At 59.0% G+C, this 20,020-nt stretch overlaps 1 protein-coding gene across 1 annotated transcript in view; it reads right to left on the reverse strand.

Moving 5' to 3' along the window:
* CELSR1 (cadherin EGF LAG seven-pass G-type receptor 1) overlaps positions 1 to 20,020 on the reverse strand; it is a 137,488-nt gene that overhangs the window by 18,096 nt on the left and 99,372 nt on the right. Inside the window, exons 10-22 of the mRNA XM_069491303.1 lie at positions 16,226 to 16,411; positions 15,108 to 15,221; positions 14,425 to 14,599; positions 13,524 to 13,665; positions 11,422 to 11,542; positions 9,427 to 9,610; positions 8,993 to 9,094; positions 8,243 to 8,337; positions 7,393 to 7,602; positions 6,034 to 6,217; positions 5,433 to 5,576; positions 1,174 to 1,381; positions 290 to 457 (exon numbers count right to left, since the gene is read on the reverse strand). Coding sequence (XP_069347404.1) covers positions 290 to 457; positions 1,174 to 1,381; positions 5,433 to 5,576; positions 6,034 to 6,217; positions 7,393 to 7,602; positions 8,243 to 8,337; positions 8,993 to 9,094; positions 9,427 to 9,610; positions 11,422 to 11,542; positions 13,524 to 13,665; positions 14,425 to 14,599; positions 15,108 to 15,221; positions 16,226 to 16,411 — 2,033 coding nt within the window. The remainder of the gene's footprint in view (positions 1 to 289; positions 458 to 1,173; positions 1,382 to 5,432; positions 5,577 to 6,033; positions 6,218 to 7,392; positions 7,603 to 8,242; positions 8,338 to 8,992; positions 9,095 to 9,426; positions 9,611 to 11,421; positions 11,543 to 13,523; positions 13,666 to 14,424; positions 14,600 to 15,107; positions 15,222 to 16,225; positions 16,412 to 20,020) is intronic.

The raw sequence follows: 20,020 nt of genomic DNA on the forward strand, positions 1-20,020 counted from the left end.
TGCTCGCGTGCGTGCAGGTGGCTGCATGTGTCTCTACATGCACACAGCTGCGTGTGTGCAGACACGTGGGGGAGGCTCTGACAGCCCCGAAGCAGAGCGGGAAGACCAGCCTTCTGCCCCACGAGGGGCTGGAAGGGAAGCAACGGCCATGAGAGACCGACCTCATGGGACACTCTGCCCTCTGAGCCCTCGGGACCAGTGGGCACAGCTGGCCTTGGCCAAGCCCTCACTTGGGGACTCGCGGCTCCAGAGCAAGAGGAGGCTGCCTGGCTCCTGGGGTCACACTTACGCGAGGGAGTGGTTCCAGAACACGCACACGGGCTTGGTCCGCTCCTCTGTCTCCAGCAGGGTGAACTCCGCCAGGACAGGCCTCTGCAGGGGGCGCGGCAGCGGGGCGCCCTCAGTGTGCACCACGGCGCTCACCACCGGGGTGTTGATGACGGGCCGGTTAGGCAGCCTGCGAGGGAGATGCCAGAGCACAGGGACAAAAGTGACCAGGGAACAGCCACTCCAATCCTGGCGCAAACATGACAGGGACACAGGATGACGTCTTTCTAGGAGTGACAGAATCACAGTCCTCGAGCACAGACCCGTGGGCCCCGCTGTGTCCTCCTCATCAGAGGAAGGGGATGTGTCACCTCTGGGCCAAGCGGGGACTCCGGGAATTGAACAATAAAGAGAAGGCGCAGCTGGGAAGTTACAGCCCCGACACCACGGCAGAGCCACGAATGGCTCAAACGTGAGTAAAAGAAACCCGGGGACGTGGTTACAGCTTGTGGTGGGACATCACCCAGTGCCCAAGAACGCAGAGGCCACAGAGCCCGGAAGTGTCTGGGCAACGACAGCCGGCGTGAAAGCAGAGCCTGAGGGTGCCCTGCCGCTGGCCGGGCTACCAAGCGGGGACATCCCTTTCTTCCAGCCAGCACTGGCCAAGCGGCCCTCGGTGCTGGGGCCAGCACTAGGCGCCACCCCCGACAGCCCTGGGGTCGGGGGGCACAGGGTGGGTGCGGGCTGGGGAGGGCGGAAGCACGCAGGTGAGCACGGGCAAAGGGTGCGTGCCATTCCCGGGCCGGTGCCTGCCGGGCAGCGGTGTCTGTTGTGGGCCGAGGTCGCGGCGCGACGCTGCTGCAGAGCGTGTGGGTGAGCGCGGGCCCTCCTCGCGCCCGGGCCTACCTGAGGCTGCGGCGGTCGGGGTCGTAGTGCTCAGGCAGGAGCCGCCCCAGGGTCCGGTAAATGACAACGAGGACGACAGCAAACTGCCCGGGGTCTTCAGGGTGTCTCCTCCGCCTGCTGAAGGTGGCCTCCGCCCTCTCGGTGCTGGGCCCCGGGCCCGAGGTCTGCGGGGTGGCCCTCCGGCCGGCCGGCCGCAGCACGGGGCCTTCTGCAACGTGAGCAGAGTGAGCACTCCGGCGGGGAACACCCGCGTCCCACCAGACCACCGACAACTCGAGCGAGTGCTTCTCAAAAATCAACAGATGTTTCACGGGGGACAGTACCCAGGCCCTCCAAAAGCTAAACGTAGCATTTCCATATAATCCAGCAAGTCCATTTGTGGGTACATGCTCAAAAAAAAACTGAAAGCAGGGTCTAGAGGAGGTATTTTCATAGCAGCCTTGTTCACAATAGCCGAACGGCAGAAACAACCAAATGTCCACTGACAGACGGACGGACAAACAAAACGTGGTCTACCAAGCAATGCAACATTGTTCAGCCTCAGAAAGAAGGAAATTCAGGCTGGGTGCGGTGGCTCGCACCTGTAATCCCAGCACTTCGGGAGGCCCAGGCAAGAGGATCCCTTGAGTCCAGGCGTTCAAGACCAGCCCAGGCAACAACAAGAGACGTTATCTCTACAAAAAAAGTTTCTTTAAAAGTTAGCCCGGCATGGTAGCACACACCTGTAGCACCAGCTACTTGGGAGGCTGAGGCAAGAGGATCACTTGAGCCCAGGAGTTCGAGGCTGCAGTGAGCTATGATCAAACCACTGCACTCCACTGGGTGACAGAGCCAGACCCTGTCTCAAAAAAAAAAAAAAAGAAGGAAATTCTGACACATGCTACAACATGGATGGACCTTACAGACATCATGCCAAGTAAGCTGGTCACAGAAGGACAAACACCACAGGGTTCCACTTGTGTGAGGTCCTAGCGGCGTTAAATTCACAGAGACAAAGTAGCCCAGTGGGTGCCGGGGCGGAGGGAGGGACTCAGCATTCGGTGGGGACAGTTTCAGATCTGCAGGTGAGAAGCGCCACGCAGATGGACGGCCCCGTGGTGTGAATGTATTCGATGCTACTGAACCGCACGCTCACAGGGGTAAAGACAGAAAATTTTATCTTCGTGTATTTCACCATAATTTTTTAAGAAAGTGACAGAAGTCTTATGATACTGGCTGATGGCATCACCCCCTCCGCGGTCCCACACTTTCACTTCAGGTAAAACTCAGGTGTGTTTACATCTACCTGATATCAGGATATAAAAGACCATGTATAGACCTCATAAATAAAGATGCACGTTTTGGGGTATAAACACTTAAAATTTCTGGCCACTGATTGGATTGGGCTCCCATGGATGCCGGTGACCCTGGTTTAAACTTGAACCTCAGTGTGTGAGTGATGCGGGGGCTGCCACGTGGGGGTGGGTCCTGAGCCCCCAGCACGGCCAGTGGACAGCCGTCCCGGGGGTCTGGCCTCAGGGCCCGCCCACACCCCACCCTGCACGTGCTGCGGGGAGGCTCTCGGGAAGCCCTGGCTGCATCCGAGTCCACCCCCTGAGCCTTAACCTCGCAGGAGGATCACACAGCCAGTGACCCACATTTTCAACAACCGACAGGATGCACCTGGCTGCACCTCACCCAGGCACCCTCTGGAAACACCTGGATGCCCCCCGACACGGGGCACAAGCTGTGCAGAGCACCCGCTCCGGGGAGGCAGGAGGGACGGAGCGTGGGAGGAGGCCGGGCACGCTGGGCCGGGAGGGATGGGGGCCCCTCCCGGGAAACAAGTCTACGCGCAGAGCAACCGCACCCCCAGGTCAGGGTGCAGTGGGGAGGGGGACGGAAACGGCTCCCACCGGAAGGCCCGTGGCTCAGGACAGCTAGCCAACCCTCCAAACACCATCCGGCCAACCACGGTGGCCCCCTGAGGGGGACACACACTGTTACCCTCCGCTGGCCCTGCCCAGGCTGATGACACATGGTAACGATACTCAGGCTGGGTGACAGCACTGGTTAGGGACACCCAAGCTGGGTGACAGCACTGGGTAGGACACCCAGGCTGGGTGATAGCACTGGTCTGGGACACTCGGGCAAGGGAGGCGGCCTGGGAGGGTCAGTGGCCTCACCAGGACTCCCCCGTCCACCTCGTCACAGCAGGGAGGTGCCGCCCCTGACAGTATCACACAAGTGGCTGCCTCTGGCCATAGGACTGTGTCCTGGGTCATGGCGGCCACTCAGAAACATCCCACGGCGCCGAGCACACAGCAGAGTGAGGCCGGGACTGCATCTGCCCCTCTGTATTTCCTGCCAAACCAGCCTCTGGGGCTAAGGTGTTGTCCATGGCTGGCTTGTCACATGTCCCCAGCCAGTCAGCAAATGTGTTCTGGGGGCTCCCTGGGGCGAGGTGTCTCGGGGTCCCAGGTACAGCCTTGCCGTCCCCAGGAGCCTCTCACCCAGGAGAACAGGCGACATTCACACGTGTCAGGTGGAGGGCGTGTCCCGTGGGCCAAGGTGGGCAGGGCACAGGGAGGTGAAGGGTTGGGGACCTGGCTGGGATGAGAGCCTGCAGAGGGGACGGTCACAGCAAAGACTGGGGTTCGGGACCACGGTGAACAACGAGGTGCAAGAGCAGAGTGTCGGGGTGGACGGTGCCCGCTTGGCGGGGCTCGGGGAAGACACACGGGGATGTCCTTGCAGCTGAGCTCTGGCTGCAGCTGTCACCTGCGGGGCCCGGGAGGCAAGAGGAAGCAGGTCTCGGGGTGGGCGGAGGAAGCCCGAGGCTGCGCCCACCCCTCCTCGGAGGCTCATCCACGCTGCCGGCCCGACACCGTGGCAGGGAGCCGCGCGGGGTCTTTGCTTGGCCCCCCTGCCCTGGGGCGAGTCGGGGCTCTAAGGAACGTCCCGGGAGAGAGAAAGGTAAAGCCAGGGCTGCCTCCGCCCCTCAGCCTGAAAGAAATCGCACCAGGCGGTGTTCCCGCACCAGCTGGCTCTGGCATTTCCGCAGATTAAATAAAAATGCCACTTACAGGGCCGAGGGGAGCTGGGGACCAGACGGTGGCCTTCCCGAGGAGGGCAGGGAAGCAGGAAGCCCAGGCTCCTCCTACGGGATGTTCTAAACCCAGCCAGGTCCCTGTGTGTCCTTCCCTGACGCTCACCCAGCCCGCGAGAGAAGGACGACCCAGCGGACGCTTCAGAAGCAGATTTGCGACGGAGCCGGAGCCAGAGCCTCTTCTGGGCAGAGAATCAAAGGCACAGACAGACACACACACACAGGCATGACACACACACACAGACGCGTCTGTGGGTAGCTGTGAGCGAAACACACACATACACACAACACTGAAAACGCAAATCCATCTGGACTTGAACACAGTTTGTGAGGCAGGGTTGGCATCGAGCTCAACCCTGCATCAGGGCACAGCCCGAGATCTTCGACAGCGTTTATTTAAAACGTTTGAAATAATAAGAAATACCTGAACCCCTGACAAAATTAATTTACTAAAAACATTTCAAATGTTCAATTGTCCCTTAGGAAGTGTTTACCTTTCCGTGTCCCTGTTGTTTTGGAAGTTTCTAGCAATTGGTGTGGAATGATAAGAAATCCCTTTAATAAAGTTCAAAGCGTTTAATCTGCCCTGCACGGTAACCCCGGCCCAGCACCGGGACCTGTGCGCAGACGGCACCGGTTCGGTCTGTTTGGGGGGTGGGGACTCTACAGCTTTGATCTCCCTGCAGAAGCAGCTCTCCGCGGCACAGCGGAGACACCGGTCACAGACGGCCCCAAGTGCCCTCTCAGTTGCCGCACTGTGAGTCACACGTGGAGCACCCCCATTCCAAGCGTGTGGGACCAGAGGTGTTCCAGATTTCAGATTTTTCCGGAATCTTTGCATCGTACTTATTCTCCAGTGAGCATTTCCTTTGAGTGTCATGTCGGTGCTCAAGAAGGTTTAGATTTTAGAGCATTTCAGATTTCAGATTTCCGGATTAGGGACGTTCAACCTGTACCTGAACGCTCGCAAGCAACAACCCACCGTTACCAGCTGACCCCAGCCGACGCCCGAGCCCTGGGCCTGCAGGGAGGACTCGCGCTTACAGGACGGGCTCTGTGATGTGACCCGTCTCTCCTCACCCTCCAGGGACGCCGCCGGAGGGTCGTCCCCACCCTCCCCGCACGGTAAGGGTCCCCAGGGGCAGAGCAGCGGGTCTCCAAGCAGTTTTACCTTTTTTCTCCAGTGGTTTGAAGAAGTCGGCCGGGAAGGACACCGAGGACTCCAGCTCCCTGGGGAACTCCTGGTGAATGTCCTCGAACCGAGGCACTCTGGCTCCCGTGAAGTTGAACTTGTCGAAGACGTCAACCGCGAGAACTGGGGAGACAGTTCCTGTGGTCACACACGACTTCCCTGGCTATCTCAGATGCTTGCCGTGTCCAGAAGACCATGAGTGTCAGTGTGATACTGACCGGCCACCGGAGAAGCGAATCCACCTTTCTGTGCCCACCTGGGTCTGTGCCATCTGCAGTGAGCCCGCACCCACGGGGACAGCTGGGCTACAGCAGACCCCCAACACCGCCCTCCTGGAGGGTCTCCCACACCTGTGGCTTGGAAGGCCAGAGCAGGTGTGTGTCACTGTGGTTCATCTGTCCAAAGGCCCCTTTTACAGACGAGGACAGGGGGCCACAGCCACCGATTCACTTTTCTAAGACAGTGGCTGAGCAGCGGCCAGTGGCCCACCTGCCTCGGCCCAGGACGGGCCAGCTCCTGTGGCCACACCCCTCGGATGGCCCCAGGGTCCCACCTGCCCCGCTGCTGGCTCGGCCCTTACTCATGTTGGTGGTGACGATGACAAAAGGCCTCAGGTAGGTCCTGCGCACGTTGCGCGCCACGTTGCCGAAGTAGGCCTCGAAGTGCCGCAGCAGCTGGGCCGCGCCACCCTCGCTCCGCTGGATCTGCTCCCACGCGGCCCTGGTGGCCGGGGCCAGGAGGGCACTGCCCGAGAGAACCACATCCTGGTCGGACAAACGGACAATGCTCAGCTCTGCACCCGCCGAGGCCTGGCGGATAGGGGGGCAGTGGGGAGCCAGGTCCGTGCGGCCTTTGCTCACCAAGGTGGAACCAGGCCGGGACCGCGGAGGAGTCTGTGGTGGGGAAGGTGTGCGGGGAGGCCCCCGGCTACGTCAGCGCCCCTGGACCCCGCCAGGTCAACCCGGGGACGGGACACCACACAGGGGACAAGCAGGATTGCACAGTGAAGCCACCCACGGGCACGTGCTCAGTTACCCAGGGAGCGACGCTCCTCAGCACACCTCCGGGGTTACGTAAATGGGGGGCAGAGGGCAGGGCGGGGGCGTGAGGCTGCGCACAGGGGCTCGGGGGCCACGGCCCAGGGCAGAAACCAGGTGGGAAAACTTCTGCTTGCAAAGAGTCAAAAATGGAACAGACTCTCTCCACCCAAACTCCTAGCCTGGGATTCACGTCAAAGTGAGGGGCCTCGCTGAGGCCCTGGGGGCTCCGTGTGGGCGAGAAGGTCCCACGGGGGCCCTGCATGGACGGAAGGTCCTCCAGGGACCCTGTGTGGTGGAGGCGTGATGAGGAGGCTCCGTGACGGCTGCCAAGAGCAGGTGCCACACGTCAGGATGAACGAGTCTCCTCAGCGCCCGTTCTGCACAGACGCCGCTTAGGGCCATCACGTAAACAAAGCCAGGACGGGAGGGTCCTGGTGGAGGTGTGGACCCCCAAACGCAGGACCCTGGAGTCTCGGGTAGAAGCAGAGACTCCGGAGCCCACAGCTGGGCCCTTGGGCCAACCCCTTCACTCTCTGTGCCTCAGTTTCCCTACCTGTCAAGTGGGTGCACAGCAATGCTACCTCATAGACTGTGAGAGAGGAAGGGTGGCTGATTCAGGTAAAGCCACTTCAAACACTGTCTGGCACACAGTAAGGTCTGCAGCTGGTTACCACTGAGGTCGTGGCCCACAGGTTTCTCACCAAAACACTCCGTAATACTCTGATCAGCTCAGCCAGTCACCGACTGGCCCAGGCTCGCGCTTGGGAAACCAAGGGCTGCCCCCAGGACCCCTGACACGTGATCCAGCACAAGCCGAGCTCAACCCCCAACCCCTACAGGACGCCCGACCCCACACCGCGGGCCCCAGGGCCGCCCCACGTGGGGCTGCCACCGCCCACCTCGTGGAAGTCGGCGTCCCGCGTGGCCGCCAGGTCGAAGCCCTGCTGCCGGCTCTCGTGCTGCAGGAGCCGGGCCAGCAGCTGGTAGGCCGTGCGCACGTCGTTGCCGAAGAGCGAGCCGGTCTGCTGCGTGGCGTTGCGCAGCGCCTTGGCCAGCCGCAGGGCGCCGGCGCCGTCCATCTGCGTCTCGTTGCGGCCCAGCCTCTCGTTCTGCAGCGGGGGAGGGAGTCACGGGGTTTGCGAACCACCTCGGCCGCTTCCCATCCTGCCTGTTGTTAGAAACTCACCACCTTCTGGTAAGCTTCCCTGCCAGGAAGCAACTTAAAAATCCAAAAGCCCAGAGGTGAACTTTGGCCGACAATTTTAACGTGAAAGCAGAGGGTTTGTTGGACCACAGAGCGCTTAGAAAATGATACCGAGTGGAAGACACAAGAGAACAAAATGCCAGGGACGAAGGGCAGGATCAGAGGGCAAGCAGGGTTGAACACGGGGTCCTGTGTCACCAGGACCAGAGAGGCAGAGCTGGGTCCTTGCGGGAGAGAGAAGCGCGTATGGGCACCCGGCTCAGAGGCCGGCACAGCTGAGTGACAGGAACAGCGCTGGCTTCAGGCTCTGACCCGCCAGCCGGTGCCTGTGCCACCTCGGCTGCCCACGCTCCCCGGCCCAGGAGCCCGGCCCAACACAGACTCACGCACATGCACACATATACACATATGCACACACATGCACATATACACAAACATGCACATACATGCACATGCATGCACATACACACACATGCACAAGCATACCTGCAACCCCCCCACCTCCCCAACCCCCCACTGAACACGCATCCCGCGGCGGGGCCTACCATGGCTCTGAGGTCCATGAAGGACACAGTGGTGCAGTTGAAGAGCTCGGGGGGCAGCCAGCCCTTCTCGCCGCTGCAGTGTCGAACCGCGTTTCCTAGGGGATGAGAACGATGTTTAAAAGCTGAAATTCAAACTGTCCATCGAGGCTTGTTTATTTAACCCCTGATTCGGATGTTCCTAAACCCAGAGCCCTGCAGAGCAGTGAGGAGTTCTGGGCCCACGAGGCCAATGTGAGCACCTCCTTCCCCGCCAGGGCCATGTGCAAAGCCACTCGGACACTCCCAACCGGGCCCTTTCGGTGCCCAGAAAACACAGCTGCGCGTCTGAGTGAGTCCGTGAGAGAAGAAATCAACCCGGTTGTCCACCGAGGATCAGGGTTCTGACTCGCGCCAGGGATCTGCCCCGCTGGACGCCCGGACACCCCTCACAGCACGGACACAGTCACTGTCCCCACCCCACAGAGAGACCCCAACGCTGTGAACAGCAGCGCCACTTGTCCAAGGTCCCCAGCCAGAGGGCGGCAGGGCCAGGGAGCGGCCAGGCCTGACTCTGGGCGTCACTCGCTGTGGTATTTATTAATATGTTTTCATTACGCCCTTTCCATGTTTTGTCATTTACTATTGAAAAAAAGTGACCTTATTTCTCCCCAACACTTTGCCTAAAGGTCTTTTTCTCAGTATGTTAAATTCCGGACACACACCTCCGTCCAATTTCCTGCCCTGTGGATGCCACAGGCCACGGACACTTACCCACAGATCCCTTGGGGCACGGCACTGCGGCCGGCTGCCCGAACTTGGTCTGCGGCCACCAGATGCCAGCCTCGAACGCCCTGGGACACCCGTTGTAGATCACTGGGGCAGAGAGGAAGGAAGGGCGGGCGCTGAGCACAGCCCGACACGCGTGGACACTGCTCTCTGCCCGCGCCCCTGCAGGAGGCCCGCCCCCACCAACTGCACCCTCCACATCGTCCCCACCGCCACCGATGCCAAAACTGAGGAAGGGGTGACCCAGGCTCTGACCCCCCTGGAGGGCCAGGTTTCCGGAAGGTCAAGAGAACACAGACGCGAGGCTGCCAGGGGATCCCCGAACACTTACACACACATGCACACACACACACACGTGTGCCAGCCCAGCAGCCCGTCCCTGTGGTGTGACCCTGAAGGGGTCACGGGGCAACTCAGACCTTCACAGCCAAGCGTGGTGACCTCAGCAAAAGGGTTGTCACAGCGGTTGCACTGGCGGCCGATGACGCCGGGCTTGCAGGCGCACTGCCCAGTGTCCATGTCACACGCGCGGCTGTGGGCACCGTGGGAGAAGCAGTCGCAGGGCAGGCAGGCATCCTGGGCCGGCGGCTTGTAGTAGTTCTCCTGCAACAGCCAAGCAGTGCACGTGACCCCCGGGCCGGCGAGGGCCCCCGGCTCGCGGGGTGCTGCTTCCTGAGCAACGTGGCGCAGCCACTCGGGAGGGCGCGTGCCGGCGGTGAGCCACCTGCCCTGTCGTGGCCGCCCTCCGCCACATGCCCTGCCCAAGCCGGCTGCCTCGCGCCCCAGTGCGGACACGGAGAACAGCTCTCCAGGGAGCCCTTCCCCCGCTTCCTGGCAAATCCTGACGACAGGCCCATCCTACTCGTTCTAAACAGATCGGAGATTCAAACGGGCACTTCTGTCCGGGGACGTCCCTTGCAGCCTTTCTTTCTTAAAGCTGTGAATGATGAGAAAGCCCTGCACGGCCACACTGGGCAGGTCGGGGACGCTCCACGTGTGTGCTTCGGGTCCAATGTCCCGGGTTTGCGCCCAGCTGTTGCCATGACTGGCCCCACTGCCTTGGCCGGCCCCTCGGCCTGCCCAGGCCCAAATGTCCCCCCTGGAAAACCGTGGGCTGCGACCTGGGCAGACCAGTGAGCAGCCTCAGGCTCTCGTGTCTGGCAGGTTTCCAACTGCGTGGAATTACGGTAGCGGGAAGCCTGGAAGGAGACACTGACGTTAGCAGTCATGGCCAGAGGTGACACGTGGTGACTGGCATCTTTTAGGTTCTTTTTTGCATTTTCTATAAGTTGTGCTCAGAAAAAAAAATCATAGGCAAGTTTTCCCCAAATATACTCCCTGGGTTCCTTCCTCCCTGCCGCCCACTGATGCTACCACGGCTGTCTGGCCACACAGGGTGGGCAGCCTGACCGTGACCTGTGACACTCTGAATCCTTCCCTTGAGCGTTTCAGGACAGGGGTCCCTTTGTTGTTGGAAGTGCCATGGAGCCCTCAGACATTATTGACGTCTTCAGATGGCACCGGAGGGTGCCCGTGGTGACAACTGCCCTCTCTGGTTGGTGTCTGCATGACAGCCCGTGTCCCTCCCCGAGGCTCCTATTACCGCCAGACCTTCTGTTTGGGTTTAAAGTCACTGTGGCTTAGTGACAGTTATGGACACGATTCTGAAGAACAAGGGGAGTTTTGAGAGGTCGAGGGGACAGGGTGTCCTACAATTTCCACGGAGGACACCCGCGTATACTTGGAGACCACAGGACAGCGGGCTTGGTGCCGCACACAGGCTAGGACCCAGCCTCACTAAGCCACGCAGCAACTCCTCACACTTCTGAAATTTCTGTTGCCATGGAATGCCAGCCTGTGAAAGGCCAGGGAAGTGCCAACCAGGAGAACCGTGTTGGTGCCCAAGATGAGCCAACCCGCACAGAAATCGTAGGGTTTCCTGTTCCCAGCGAGGCGTCGGGCTGGGAGCGTGGGAGGAATCTCACTGCATGGGGGGAAGGTCTAAACCAGTTCACACAGTGTGTTCACAGTGCAGAGGCGAGGAGCAACAGACCCACAACCACGTTTGCACACGCGTGTGTGTAAGCGCGGGTGTGTGTGCAGATGCATAAGTGTGTATGGGTAGGGGTACGTGTAGATGTGTGTGTGTACAGACAGGTGCGTGTAGAGGTGTATGCGTGTGCACATGCAGGCGTGTGAGCATGTACAGACAGGTGGGCACAGAGGTGTATGCGTGTGCACACGCAGGCGTGTGAGCATGTACAGACAGGTGGGCACAGAGGTGTATGCGTGTGCACACACAGGTGTGTGGGTGCGTGTAGGTGCATGTGTGCGCATGCACAGCCATCTCCCTGGGCTCCCGGCCTGGCGAGTGTGGGGACACCCTCCTCCCGTCCCCTGCGGGCTGGGCTCACCTTGCACTGGCACCGGCCATTGGTCTTGTTGCAGTCGGGATCGAAGCCTTTGCTGACGGCACAGTGGCAGGGTCCGCAGACCGGGTTCCCCCACCAGCCTTTGGGGCACGGAAGGTCGATCCTGTTGGGAGAGACAGACGGCAGACGGAAGGTCACGTGACTGTGCTTCCCCGAATGAGAAGAGGCTGCGGAGGCGGCTGCCCGGGGGGCTCACTGGGCATCTCCCTCCCACGTCACATGGCCTCAGTTTCCCTCCTACTGGCTCCCAACCCCCGCCAACCCCACGGATCAGCGTGATGAAGCCGACTCAACGCGGTGGCGACAGCATCTGCAAACGTTCATGTCTGCATTACACCTGGTTCCCGGGGACTCCGTGACAACTGCCCCCACTGCCAGGCTGGCCTTTCCCGACCCCACCCAACTGCCCTGGGCAACGTCTCCCAGGGACGTGGGGTGATCGCCAGCGTGACGTGCCCAGCGGGAAGTTCCTGAACAGGGCACTCTGCAGCACCTTTCGCTGCCCAGGTCCCCTGGGTTGAAGGCGGCCTCCATCCCCAGCCACTTCACAGCTTTCCCCCAGGTGTGACGTACACACGTGTCAGCGATGCACAGCCACGCGCCAGCCGTGGCAAACTCAGCATGTCATGAACTCAGTCCTGCCTCCCTGAGCCTCCCCGGGCACAGACCAGCAGACGCCAGAGACAAGCAACATCGCAGTGACGAGGCCAGACCCGCCCTCCAAGGCGACGGCCACCACTGTGCATGAGTCGCCCACCGGTTCCTGCAAGCACCGCACCTGAGCAGCCCCTGCGAGCCCGCCTGCCTGCACGGTCCCACCCAGAGCATCCCACAGGCTCCTGCCTTGCCCGTACTGGCCAGGGGACTTCCCTCCACCCAGCCGACAACCTCTTGTACTCACTCACTCACCTAGCAGGCAATTATTAAGTACCAACTGTGTACGAATCACGGACATAAAACAGCCAGGCCAGAGTTCCTGAGCCCCAGGAGCTCTAGTCTGGTGTTTGCGGACCTGCATTTGCAGCATGGGGACCCCAGACCCTTCTCTCCCCCTCAGCCCTGGTGTGGCTGCAACGCTGGGCCCCAGGGACACTGAACCAGCCTCCCAGCTGCTCCTGCCTGCGCCCAGCCACACTCGACACAGCAGCCAGGGGACCTCTGAGACCGAGACCCGATCCTGCCGCTTCTCTGCTGGGCCCCCGCGGCCTCCACAAAGCTGAGCACTGCGCCCGCCCCCCAGGCCTCTCTGCCTCTCCAGACTGATCGCTGAGTTCTTTGGACCAGCCTCATCGCATTGCTCCTCTCCAGCTCTGCCCTGTTGGTTTTGCCCCCTGGAATGCCCTCCCCCTTCAGCCTTCCTGGCTCCCACCTTCCTCTGCACTCCCAGGGCACCTCCTCCATGTCCTCCCTTGGATCGTGCCTCACTGACATCCAAGTGTGGAGTGTGCCCATCTTCCACGGGATCATAAGCCCGAGGGCACGGGCTGCTTTCTGCTTGTGGGATCCCAGCCGGGACACAGCTCATGCTCTAGGCTCCTTCGTGGACGAAGAGCAGAGCCAGGGGTCCCTCCTATGTGGGCGGCCAGCAGCTGAGGACAAGGGGCCCGAGTCTTGGTTTGTAAAGAACCAAGTGGCTTCACCTTGGAGAAGGTGACTCCGCTGTAAGGACGACACCCCTGTGCCCTGTGTGCAGCGATCCCCTGCTCTGCAAATGGCACCCGGAGCCCAGAGAGCACTCTGGCTTCTCGGACACGTCAGAGATGACGTCAGCCCCACTGGCGCGACAGAGGGAGTGTTCTCAGCACGTGACACCCACCTTCGTGCGTCACCCTGTTCCTGTTTGCCTTGGGCACAGCAGGGTCCCCAGAGGAACACGAGACGCCCTGTGTGTTTCTGGGGTGGCCATGCCGACGGGGTTAGCTCGAGATGCCCAAATTGATTCTCATTTATTTCATACCAAATTTGAAAAAAAATATGCCCGTTATCTGGAATTATGTGCATCTTTGGGTAACAATAACAAAGAGAAGAGAGTGACGCGCGAGGAAAGCAGCCGTGGGGACGAGAGGAGCGGACCCGCCTCTCACCTGCTCTCGCAGTACCGCCCGTAGTGGCTGGGCCCGCACGCGCACTCGTAGCCCCGCGGGGAGCCAGGCGCGCGCACGCAGGCCGCCACGTGCTCGCAGGGGTTCAGGTGACACGCGTCCACACACTTCCTTCCGAAGTACCCTGTGGGGACACGGCCAGCGTTACCTCCACCCGGAATCCGCGAGACCCCCTACGTTAGGCCTCTCCCTGCCGCTTCCCTGCGACGTGACTTCCTCGGTACTCGGTGGGCAGGGGGGCCCTGGTCACCCGAGACACACGCAGGAAGGGGGTGAGACGTGGCCGTGCAGAGAGGAGGGTGCCCCAGGACACCCGGGGAACAGGCACCAGCCGAGGGTGACTTCACACCTCAAAAATTCAGAGGTGCCCCCCACATGTATGACTTTTTAAATCTGCTCTTTTCATTAATCGTTTGCTGATCTCATCGTGAGCAGGGAGCTAAAGTCGGGAGCACCCTCACGCCCTAGACAAGGATCGGCCGGGGAGCCAACCTGGGAAGAGAGGCCTTCCAGAACAAGGCGCAGGCCTGGCAGCCGCAGAGAGCCGGCTGGGGACGCCGGCGCCCAGACCTGGCGGCCCTGCCTGCGTTTCCCCCCGTATTTCAACCCCCACGGGCGGCGCCCAGACCTGGCGGGCCTGCCTGCGTTTCCCTCCATATTTCAACCCCCACGGGCGGCGCCCAGACCTGGCGGCCCTGCCTGCGTTTCCCCCCGTATTTCAACCCCCACGGGCGGCGCCCAGACCTGGCGGCCCTGCCTGCGTTTCCCTCCGTATTTCAACCCCCACGGGCGGCGCCCACTCCTGGCGGCCCTGCCTGCGTTTCCCTCCGTATTTCAACCCCCACGGGCGGCGCCCACTCCTGACGGCGCCGGGAGGGCCCACCTTTGTCGCAGATGCAGGAGTAGCTGTCCCAGGCGTCATGGCAGCGGCTGTGCTGAGGGCAGGGGCTGGAGGCGCAGGGATCCTCCACCTCGCAGCCGTCCTTCACCCTGACCTTGAGGGCGTCGTTCATGTTCAGGGTGGCGATGTTGGTGGCCGTCTCCCCCATCCGCACTCCCTGAGTCAAACAAACGGCATCCAGACTCAGCTCCGGCGCATTGGGGCTGGAGGAGCCCCGAAAGGTCAGTGAAGACCAAGGGAACCCCAAGATCTCTCTGGTCCCTTGTTTGGTGTCTGACACGTCCTGCCGCCTGTTACCTACAGAGCTGGGATTGCTGGGGCTGCTCCTCTCGCCCCTGCAGCCTGGTGGTGGGTGTGGGCACGGGGAGGGGGCTGGGGAACCCCCTGAGGTGAGGGGGGGACAGTTGTTTCTCTGCGACAGGCAGAGCTGCTCCATCCGCAGCTCAGTCGGCTGCTGGACACCCAGTCCAGGGGACAGCACGGGCCCATCTGGGTGGGCGTGCAGGGCTGGGGCAGGTGGAGGGACATGGGGGCCAGGGGAGCCCCATGGGGGGTGGGGCTCCGTGGGACAAACGACCTGTTTCCTGCGAACTAACTGGTGGACGGACGGTACCACCTGTGGCACTGGCCCAGCGAGCCCGCGAGGGGCGCCCGCCCTGCTGTACCTGCATGCAGCCCCGGAACCCGCGGCGCACGGAGACCTTGTCCTCAGACACACCCCCGACCACGACGCTCTTCATCTTCAACCCAGGAAGCTGGTTCCCGATCTGCACCGTGTTCTGTGCAGAGAGAGGGGAGAGGGGTGCTGGGGCTACACCCACCACCTGGAAGATCTTCTGGCTAGGAAGAAGGCACCAGAAGGCAAAAACAGTCGCTTCAACAAACTCCCCAGAGCCTGAAGACATTCGGGCCTCCAAGGAGGGCCTGGCCAGATGGGTAGGGGAGGGGACCAGGCTGGAGGACAGACGTCCACATCCCAGCCCAGCAAGGTGGTCAGCGGGGAAGCATGGGCGACGCCCCCTCTGTCACGGGAAACCACCACAGAGCCGCGGTGTGACAAAGAGCCCAGGAGACCAGGAAGACGGCAGCAAATGGAGACACACCGCTTGTTACCACTGTGGGAACCTAAGAGCGTCTCAGCCGACACAGTCCCAGAAAGGCGGTGCCTGGAACACAACGGCCACTTATTCCCAGAACCGTCGTGTAAGACGAGCCTCGGCTCTAAGAGCTCTTGGGAATCACAAGTAGCCCCTTAAGTGTGTGGGCGTCTCACGAAAATGTCTCGAGTTACCTGGCTGCAGACCGTGGAAACCAGTGTCGTTCACTAAGCGGAGGGCCACTTGCCTGCCTGGACAGGTGCACCCCCAGGCGTCCCACCGCCCTCTCCAGGACCTGGGTCTCACTGCTGCCCGGCTTCACACTCCGACCGCACCCGAGGGCACAGGCTCTGCATCTCTGTCTCCTCCCCGAAGGCAGAGTGCTGAGCGCACTTGTTGCTCAAGCAGCTTTGCTAAAAGAAACTGCTACTGGAGGTGTTCCCACCACGATGGGAAACGCCGACGGACAAAGCCCAGCTCCCGCCTGCAGGAGCCGACCGTCTGCACACAGATGCGACACACACATCAGGGACCTCGGCGCAAGGTAGGATGTAAGCCCCAAACTCAGGGCTCTGGGAGGGTGCATCTCCCAACCCACGCGGTCACCGGCACACTGAGGGGTCGTTCTGCCTTCTCATGGGCCTGGGGAAGGGGTCGGCTCCAAAAGGTGTGCAGGTGCCACTCACCTGGTCCATCCCATAGTCCAAGGTCATGACCGCCAGGTACTTGATGTCCTTGCCCTCCTTGGCACTCTTCAGCTCTATCAGCAGGTGGTGCCACTCCCCATCGGTCACACGTGACCTGGACAGCCTCATGGATGCCACATCAGCGGGACCATGGGACACCTCAAACTGGACATAGCTGCTCAGGATCTGCAGGACAAGGACAGTCACACCTTCTGTTGGTGCAAAGACAGCGACACAGGAAGTGCTTTGCGATCACTCAGATAAGGAAGCCACGCAGCAGACCCACGATGCACCGCCGGATCAAAGCCGGGTTTAAAAATCAAAGTTTTAATTTGTTCTTGTTGCCTTTAGCACTCATCAGAATTGTGCACCTTATTCTATAGTAAAAAGTACCAAATTTTTGACGGAGATCAAAGGGGAGGACCGAGTATCAGGAAGCACTGCTGACTCAGGTGCCTGCTGAGTTCCTATTCTTGGAGGTAAATGTTACATTTTATGAGACAAGATTCAACCCTCCACGTTTAATTACATGTATGAAAAAATAAAAGTGCACTGCAACTGGCCAAGATGCTCGAATTTTAAAATAACACAGCCAAGGGCGATGCCAAGGTTTTAGCGGGACTGGGTCATTGGGCCAACCCTCCTCTTGAAACAACTACAAAATGAGACAAAATAGTAAAGAACATATGTTAGTAGGCACTGGAGTGACTCAAAGCAAAACTGAGATTCAGGGTCATGACTCAGGAGAAAACGGAAATCTGCAGAAGTGAGCTTGGTGTCTGTCGTCCCCAGGGCGCTCAGCCAGTTCTGGAAGACACAGTGGAGGCGGAAAAGCTGAGCGTGGCTTCCCAGGCACAGGGGACCAGAGGAACAGGAGTTCCAGCCTGCCAGGGGTGGGGGCATCTCTAGTCCCTTGGCCTTGGGTTGGGACTTGGCGGGGCTGTAGACTAAGAGTAAACGAGAAACAGACCGGCTCCCGCGGGACGGGAAGCCCAGCCTTGAACCATCTTGGTTTGTGACTGCGTTGACGCGTGCTGGGATGCCATGCGCCCAGTTGGCTGCCAGAAGCAAACACGCAGCACAAGGACACCCCGTTCTAGTTTCAAGTTCTAATTTTTCAGTACACTGTCTAGCTCGCAATCAAAAATAACCAAGTATATGAGGAGACAAGACAGTGTGTGTGAAAACCAAGAGGAGTGAGGAAGACGGGAAACAGACCCACAGGGAATTCAGACAACAGAATCAGACACAGATTTTGCAATGACAACGAGAACCACAAAACTTGAAAGAGAACAGATTCAGGTGACCATTAGACCCTTGTTTTTGGGTATAAGTGTTACATTTCACTAGGTAAGAGTCTATCATGTGTAAATACATGTAAGAAAAATCAGAAAACAAGATTGTAACTGACCTAAGATACTCATATTTAAAGTAACTTCAACTAAAAGACTGTATTGGAAAAAAAAAAAAAACTATTAACACAGTGCTTAAAAGACACACATGAAATATAAAGATATAGAAAATGTAGAAAGTAAAAGGATGGAAAAAGTACATCATGTAAACACCATGATGTATTTTCATAATGATAACAGTCAATTTGCTGGGAAGAGACAATAATTCTAAATTGACATGCACCTAATAACATAGCCTCGAAATCTATAAAGCAAAAATCAACAGATTATCAAAAGAAGTAATAGATAAATCTGCAATCAAGTTTGGAGACTTGTAATTAACTTCCCTCAGTGACTAAGGGGACAAACAAAAATCCACAATGATACAGAATATCTGAATATAACATTAACAAAACTTACCTACCTGACGTATATAGAACACCATAACACGCATAACAAGTGCAGGGCAAGTTCTTTTCAAGCACACAAGGAACATTCACAAAAACGGACGAGATTTGGGCTGTAAAGCAAGTCCCAACACATTTCACAACTCTGAAACCACCTAGTGTGCTCTCTGACATACAACTATGCTAGAAACAGGACCCAAACGATTTGCTAGAAAATGCCACACGTGTGCTGACTCAGAAACATACTTCTAAATGCCCCACAGGTAAGAGAGAAGGTATAAGATAAACGACAGAAAATAGGAAACATTTTTAACTGATTGTAAATGTAATGTAACTAAAAATGCATTTTGATTTTTGATCTCTAGTGACAGTCGTTTTAAGGTAACTTTTCACTTTTTTACATTTTGTTTCCTTTCATTCTACAGCAGTTTAAACCAACTCATTAACTTCCCTCACCCACTCTCTTCATTGTCCTTGCTAACAGGACTCCGAAGCAGGCAGATCCACGATTAACATGACATTACGTCCACATACCAGAGTGCCGTCTGCAGAATGAACCCCAGGACTACGGGCAGTGACTGCCTCCCACCCGAGGTCCGTCACTGGATTTGAGAGAGGCAACCGACAATAGCAGAGTTATCCCAGGTGACAATGCAGGTGGATTTAGGGCGACTGAGAGCAATTATCCAAATTGCCTGGGCTGCAGGATGACAGTGTAGCCTTTTCTGGCCCACCATGGGGACATGCCAGGAACACCCACACCACTGCACCATAGAACTCATGGGGCCTACAGGTGGCCTGCAAGCTGAATATGTCAAAAGTAGAAATCATCCAGAACTTTCCTGTAACGCTTAGCCAACCAGCCTCTGGGAACTGCCTGGCGAGACCTCTGGGTGCCCTCTGGGGTCTGTAGGATCCCCCCAAGGCCACCACTCCAGCCACCCAGGCTCCCACAGCGAGAGCTGGCTATAGTCCCTGGCAAAAGAAAAAAACCTTAGTGTTTGGCTGAGCCGCCCATAATGTAATTACTCAAACACCACGGGAGTTTGTGCTTTCAGTGCTGTTTCCACCGAAAGCGTACGTTTTTCCTAGAGACCCCACTGCCAAATGACAACTTGTGAGCTCCAATTCATCACCTGAATTGAAAGCAGCCAATGTAATTTGTTCCGATAATAAAACCCCACAGAGAAAAATGCCATCCCCGAGCAGAATGGTGCTTGCCAAGTTTGGGCCCAGCACTGGGACCGCCTGGTCAACTTAGGAAATCACAAGTTAACCAGGGGAACACGACGACGGCTGTAACTGTCCTGACGCGCACACTGCACCTTCCTGCGCTCCACTGCGTCTGTGCTGGAGGAGGCTCCCGGGCTGTGACATGGGGAAGGACAGGAGGGCCCTGTCTGGGCTCTCGGCCCCCACCCCCACTCGCCTCGGGGGCCCTGTGCTGATCGACCTGCTGAGGGGTCTGCACAGCCCGCTGCGGGCACTCGGGGTCCTGCCCCTGCCGGCCTCCAGCAGGGAGGTGCTGGGCAGCCCCGCTCTGCCCACTCCCCAGCACCAACGCCAGCCTCTGCCACGCAGCGTCTGCAGACGGACCGTCCACAGGGGCGACAGGAGAGGGGCCCGTGGGCGTCCCAGGAACCTGGGCAACGAGTGGACTGTGGGGCCTGGAGTGCAGAGTCCCCAGGCCTCAGTTTCCCCCGACCTGGAATTAAGTCCACTCTGCATTGAGCAAAACAAGCAGTCCCAGGACCCAATGGAGTGAAAGAAATGAGGAACAGCTCCAGGAAGACACGCAGGTGACGGGAGAGGGGACTGAAGCCAGCTGCTACACCTGTTGGGGCCATCCTAGGATGACGGGGTGCATGTTCCAGCGTGGCCTGGCCCCGAGGCGAGAGAGGAGGCTGACTCGGGCTGGAGATGATGACCGACCCGGGTGAGGGACGTCAGTGCCACTCTGAGCCCCGTGCACCCAGGTCTCATCAGCACACACACAC

This window comes from Eulemur rufifrons, chromosome 16 (assembly GCF_041146395.1).
Source record: "Eulemur rufifrons isolate Redbay chromosome 16, OSU_ERuf_1, whole genome shotgun sequence".
Lineage (NCBI taxonomy): Eukaryota > Metazoa > Chordata > Mammalia > Primates > Lemuridae > Eulemur > Eulemur rufifrons.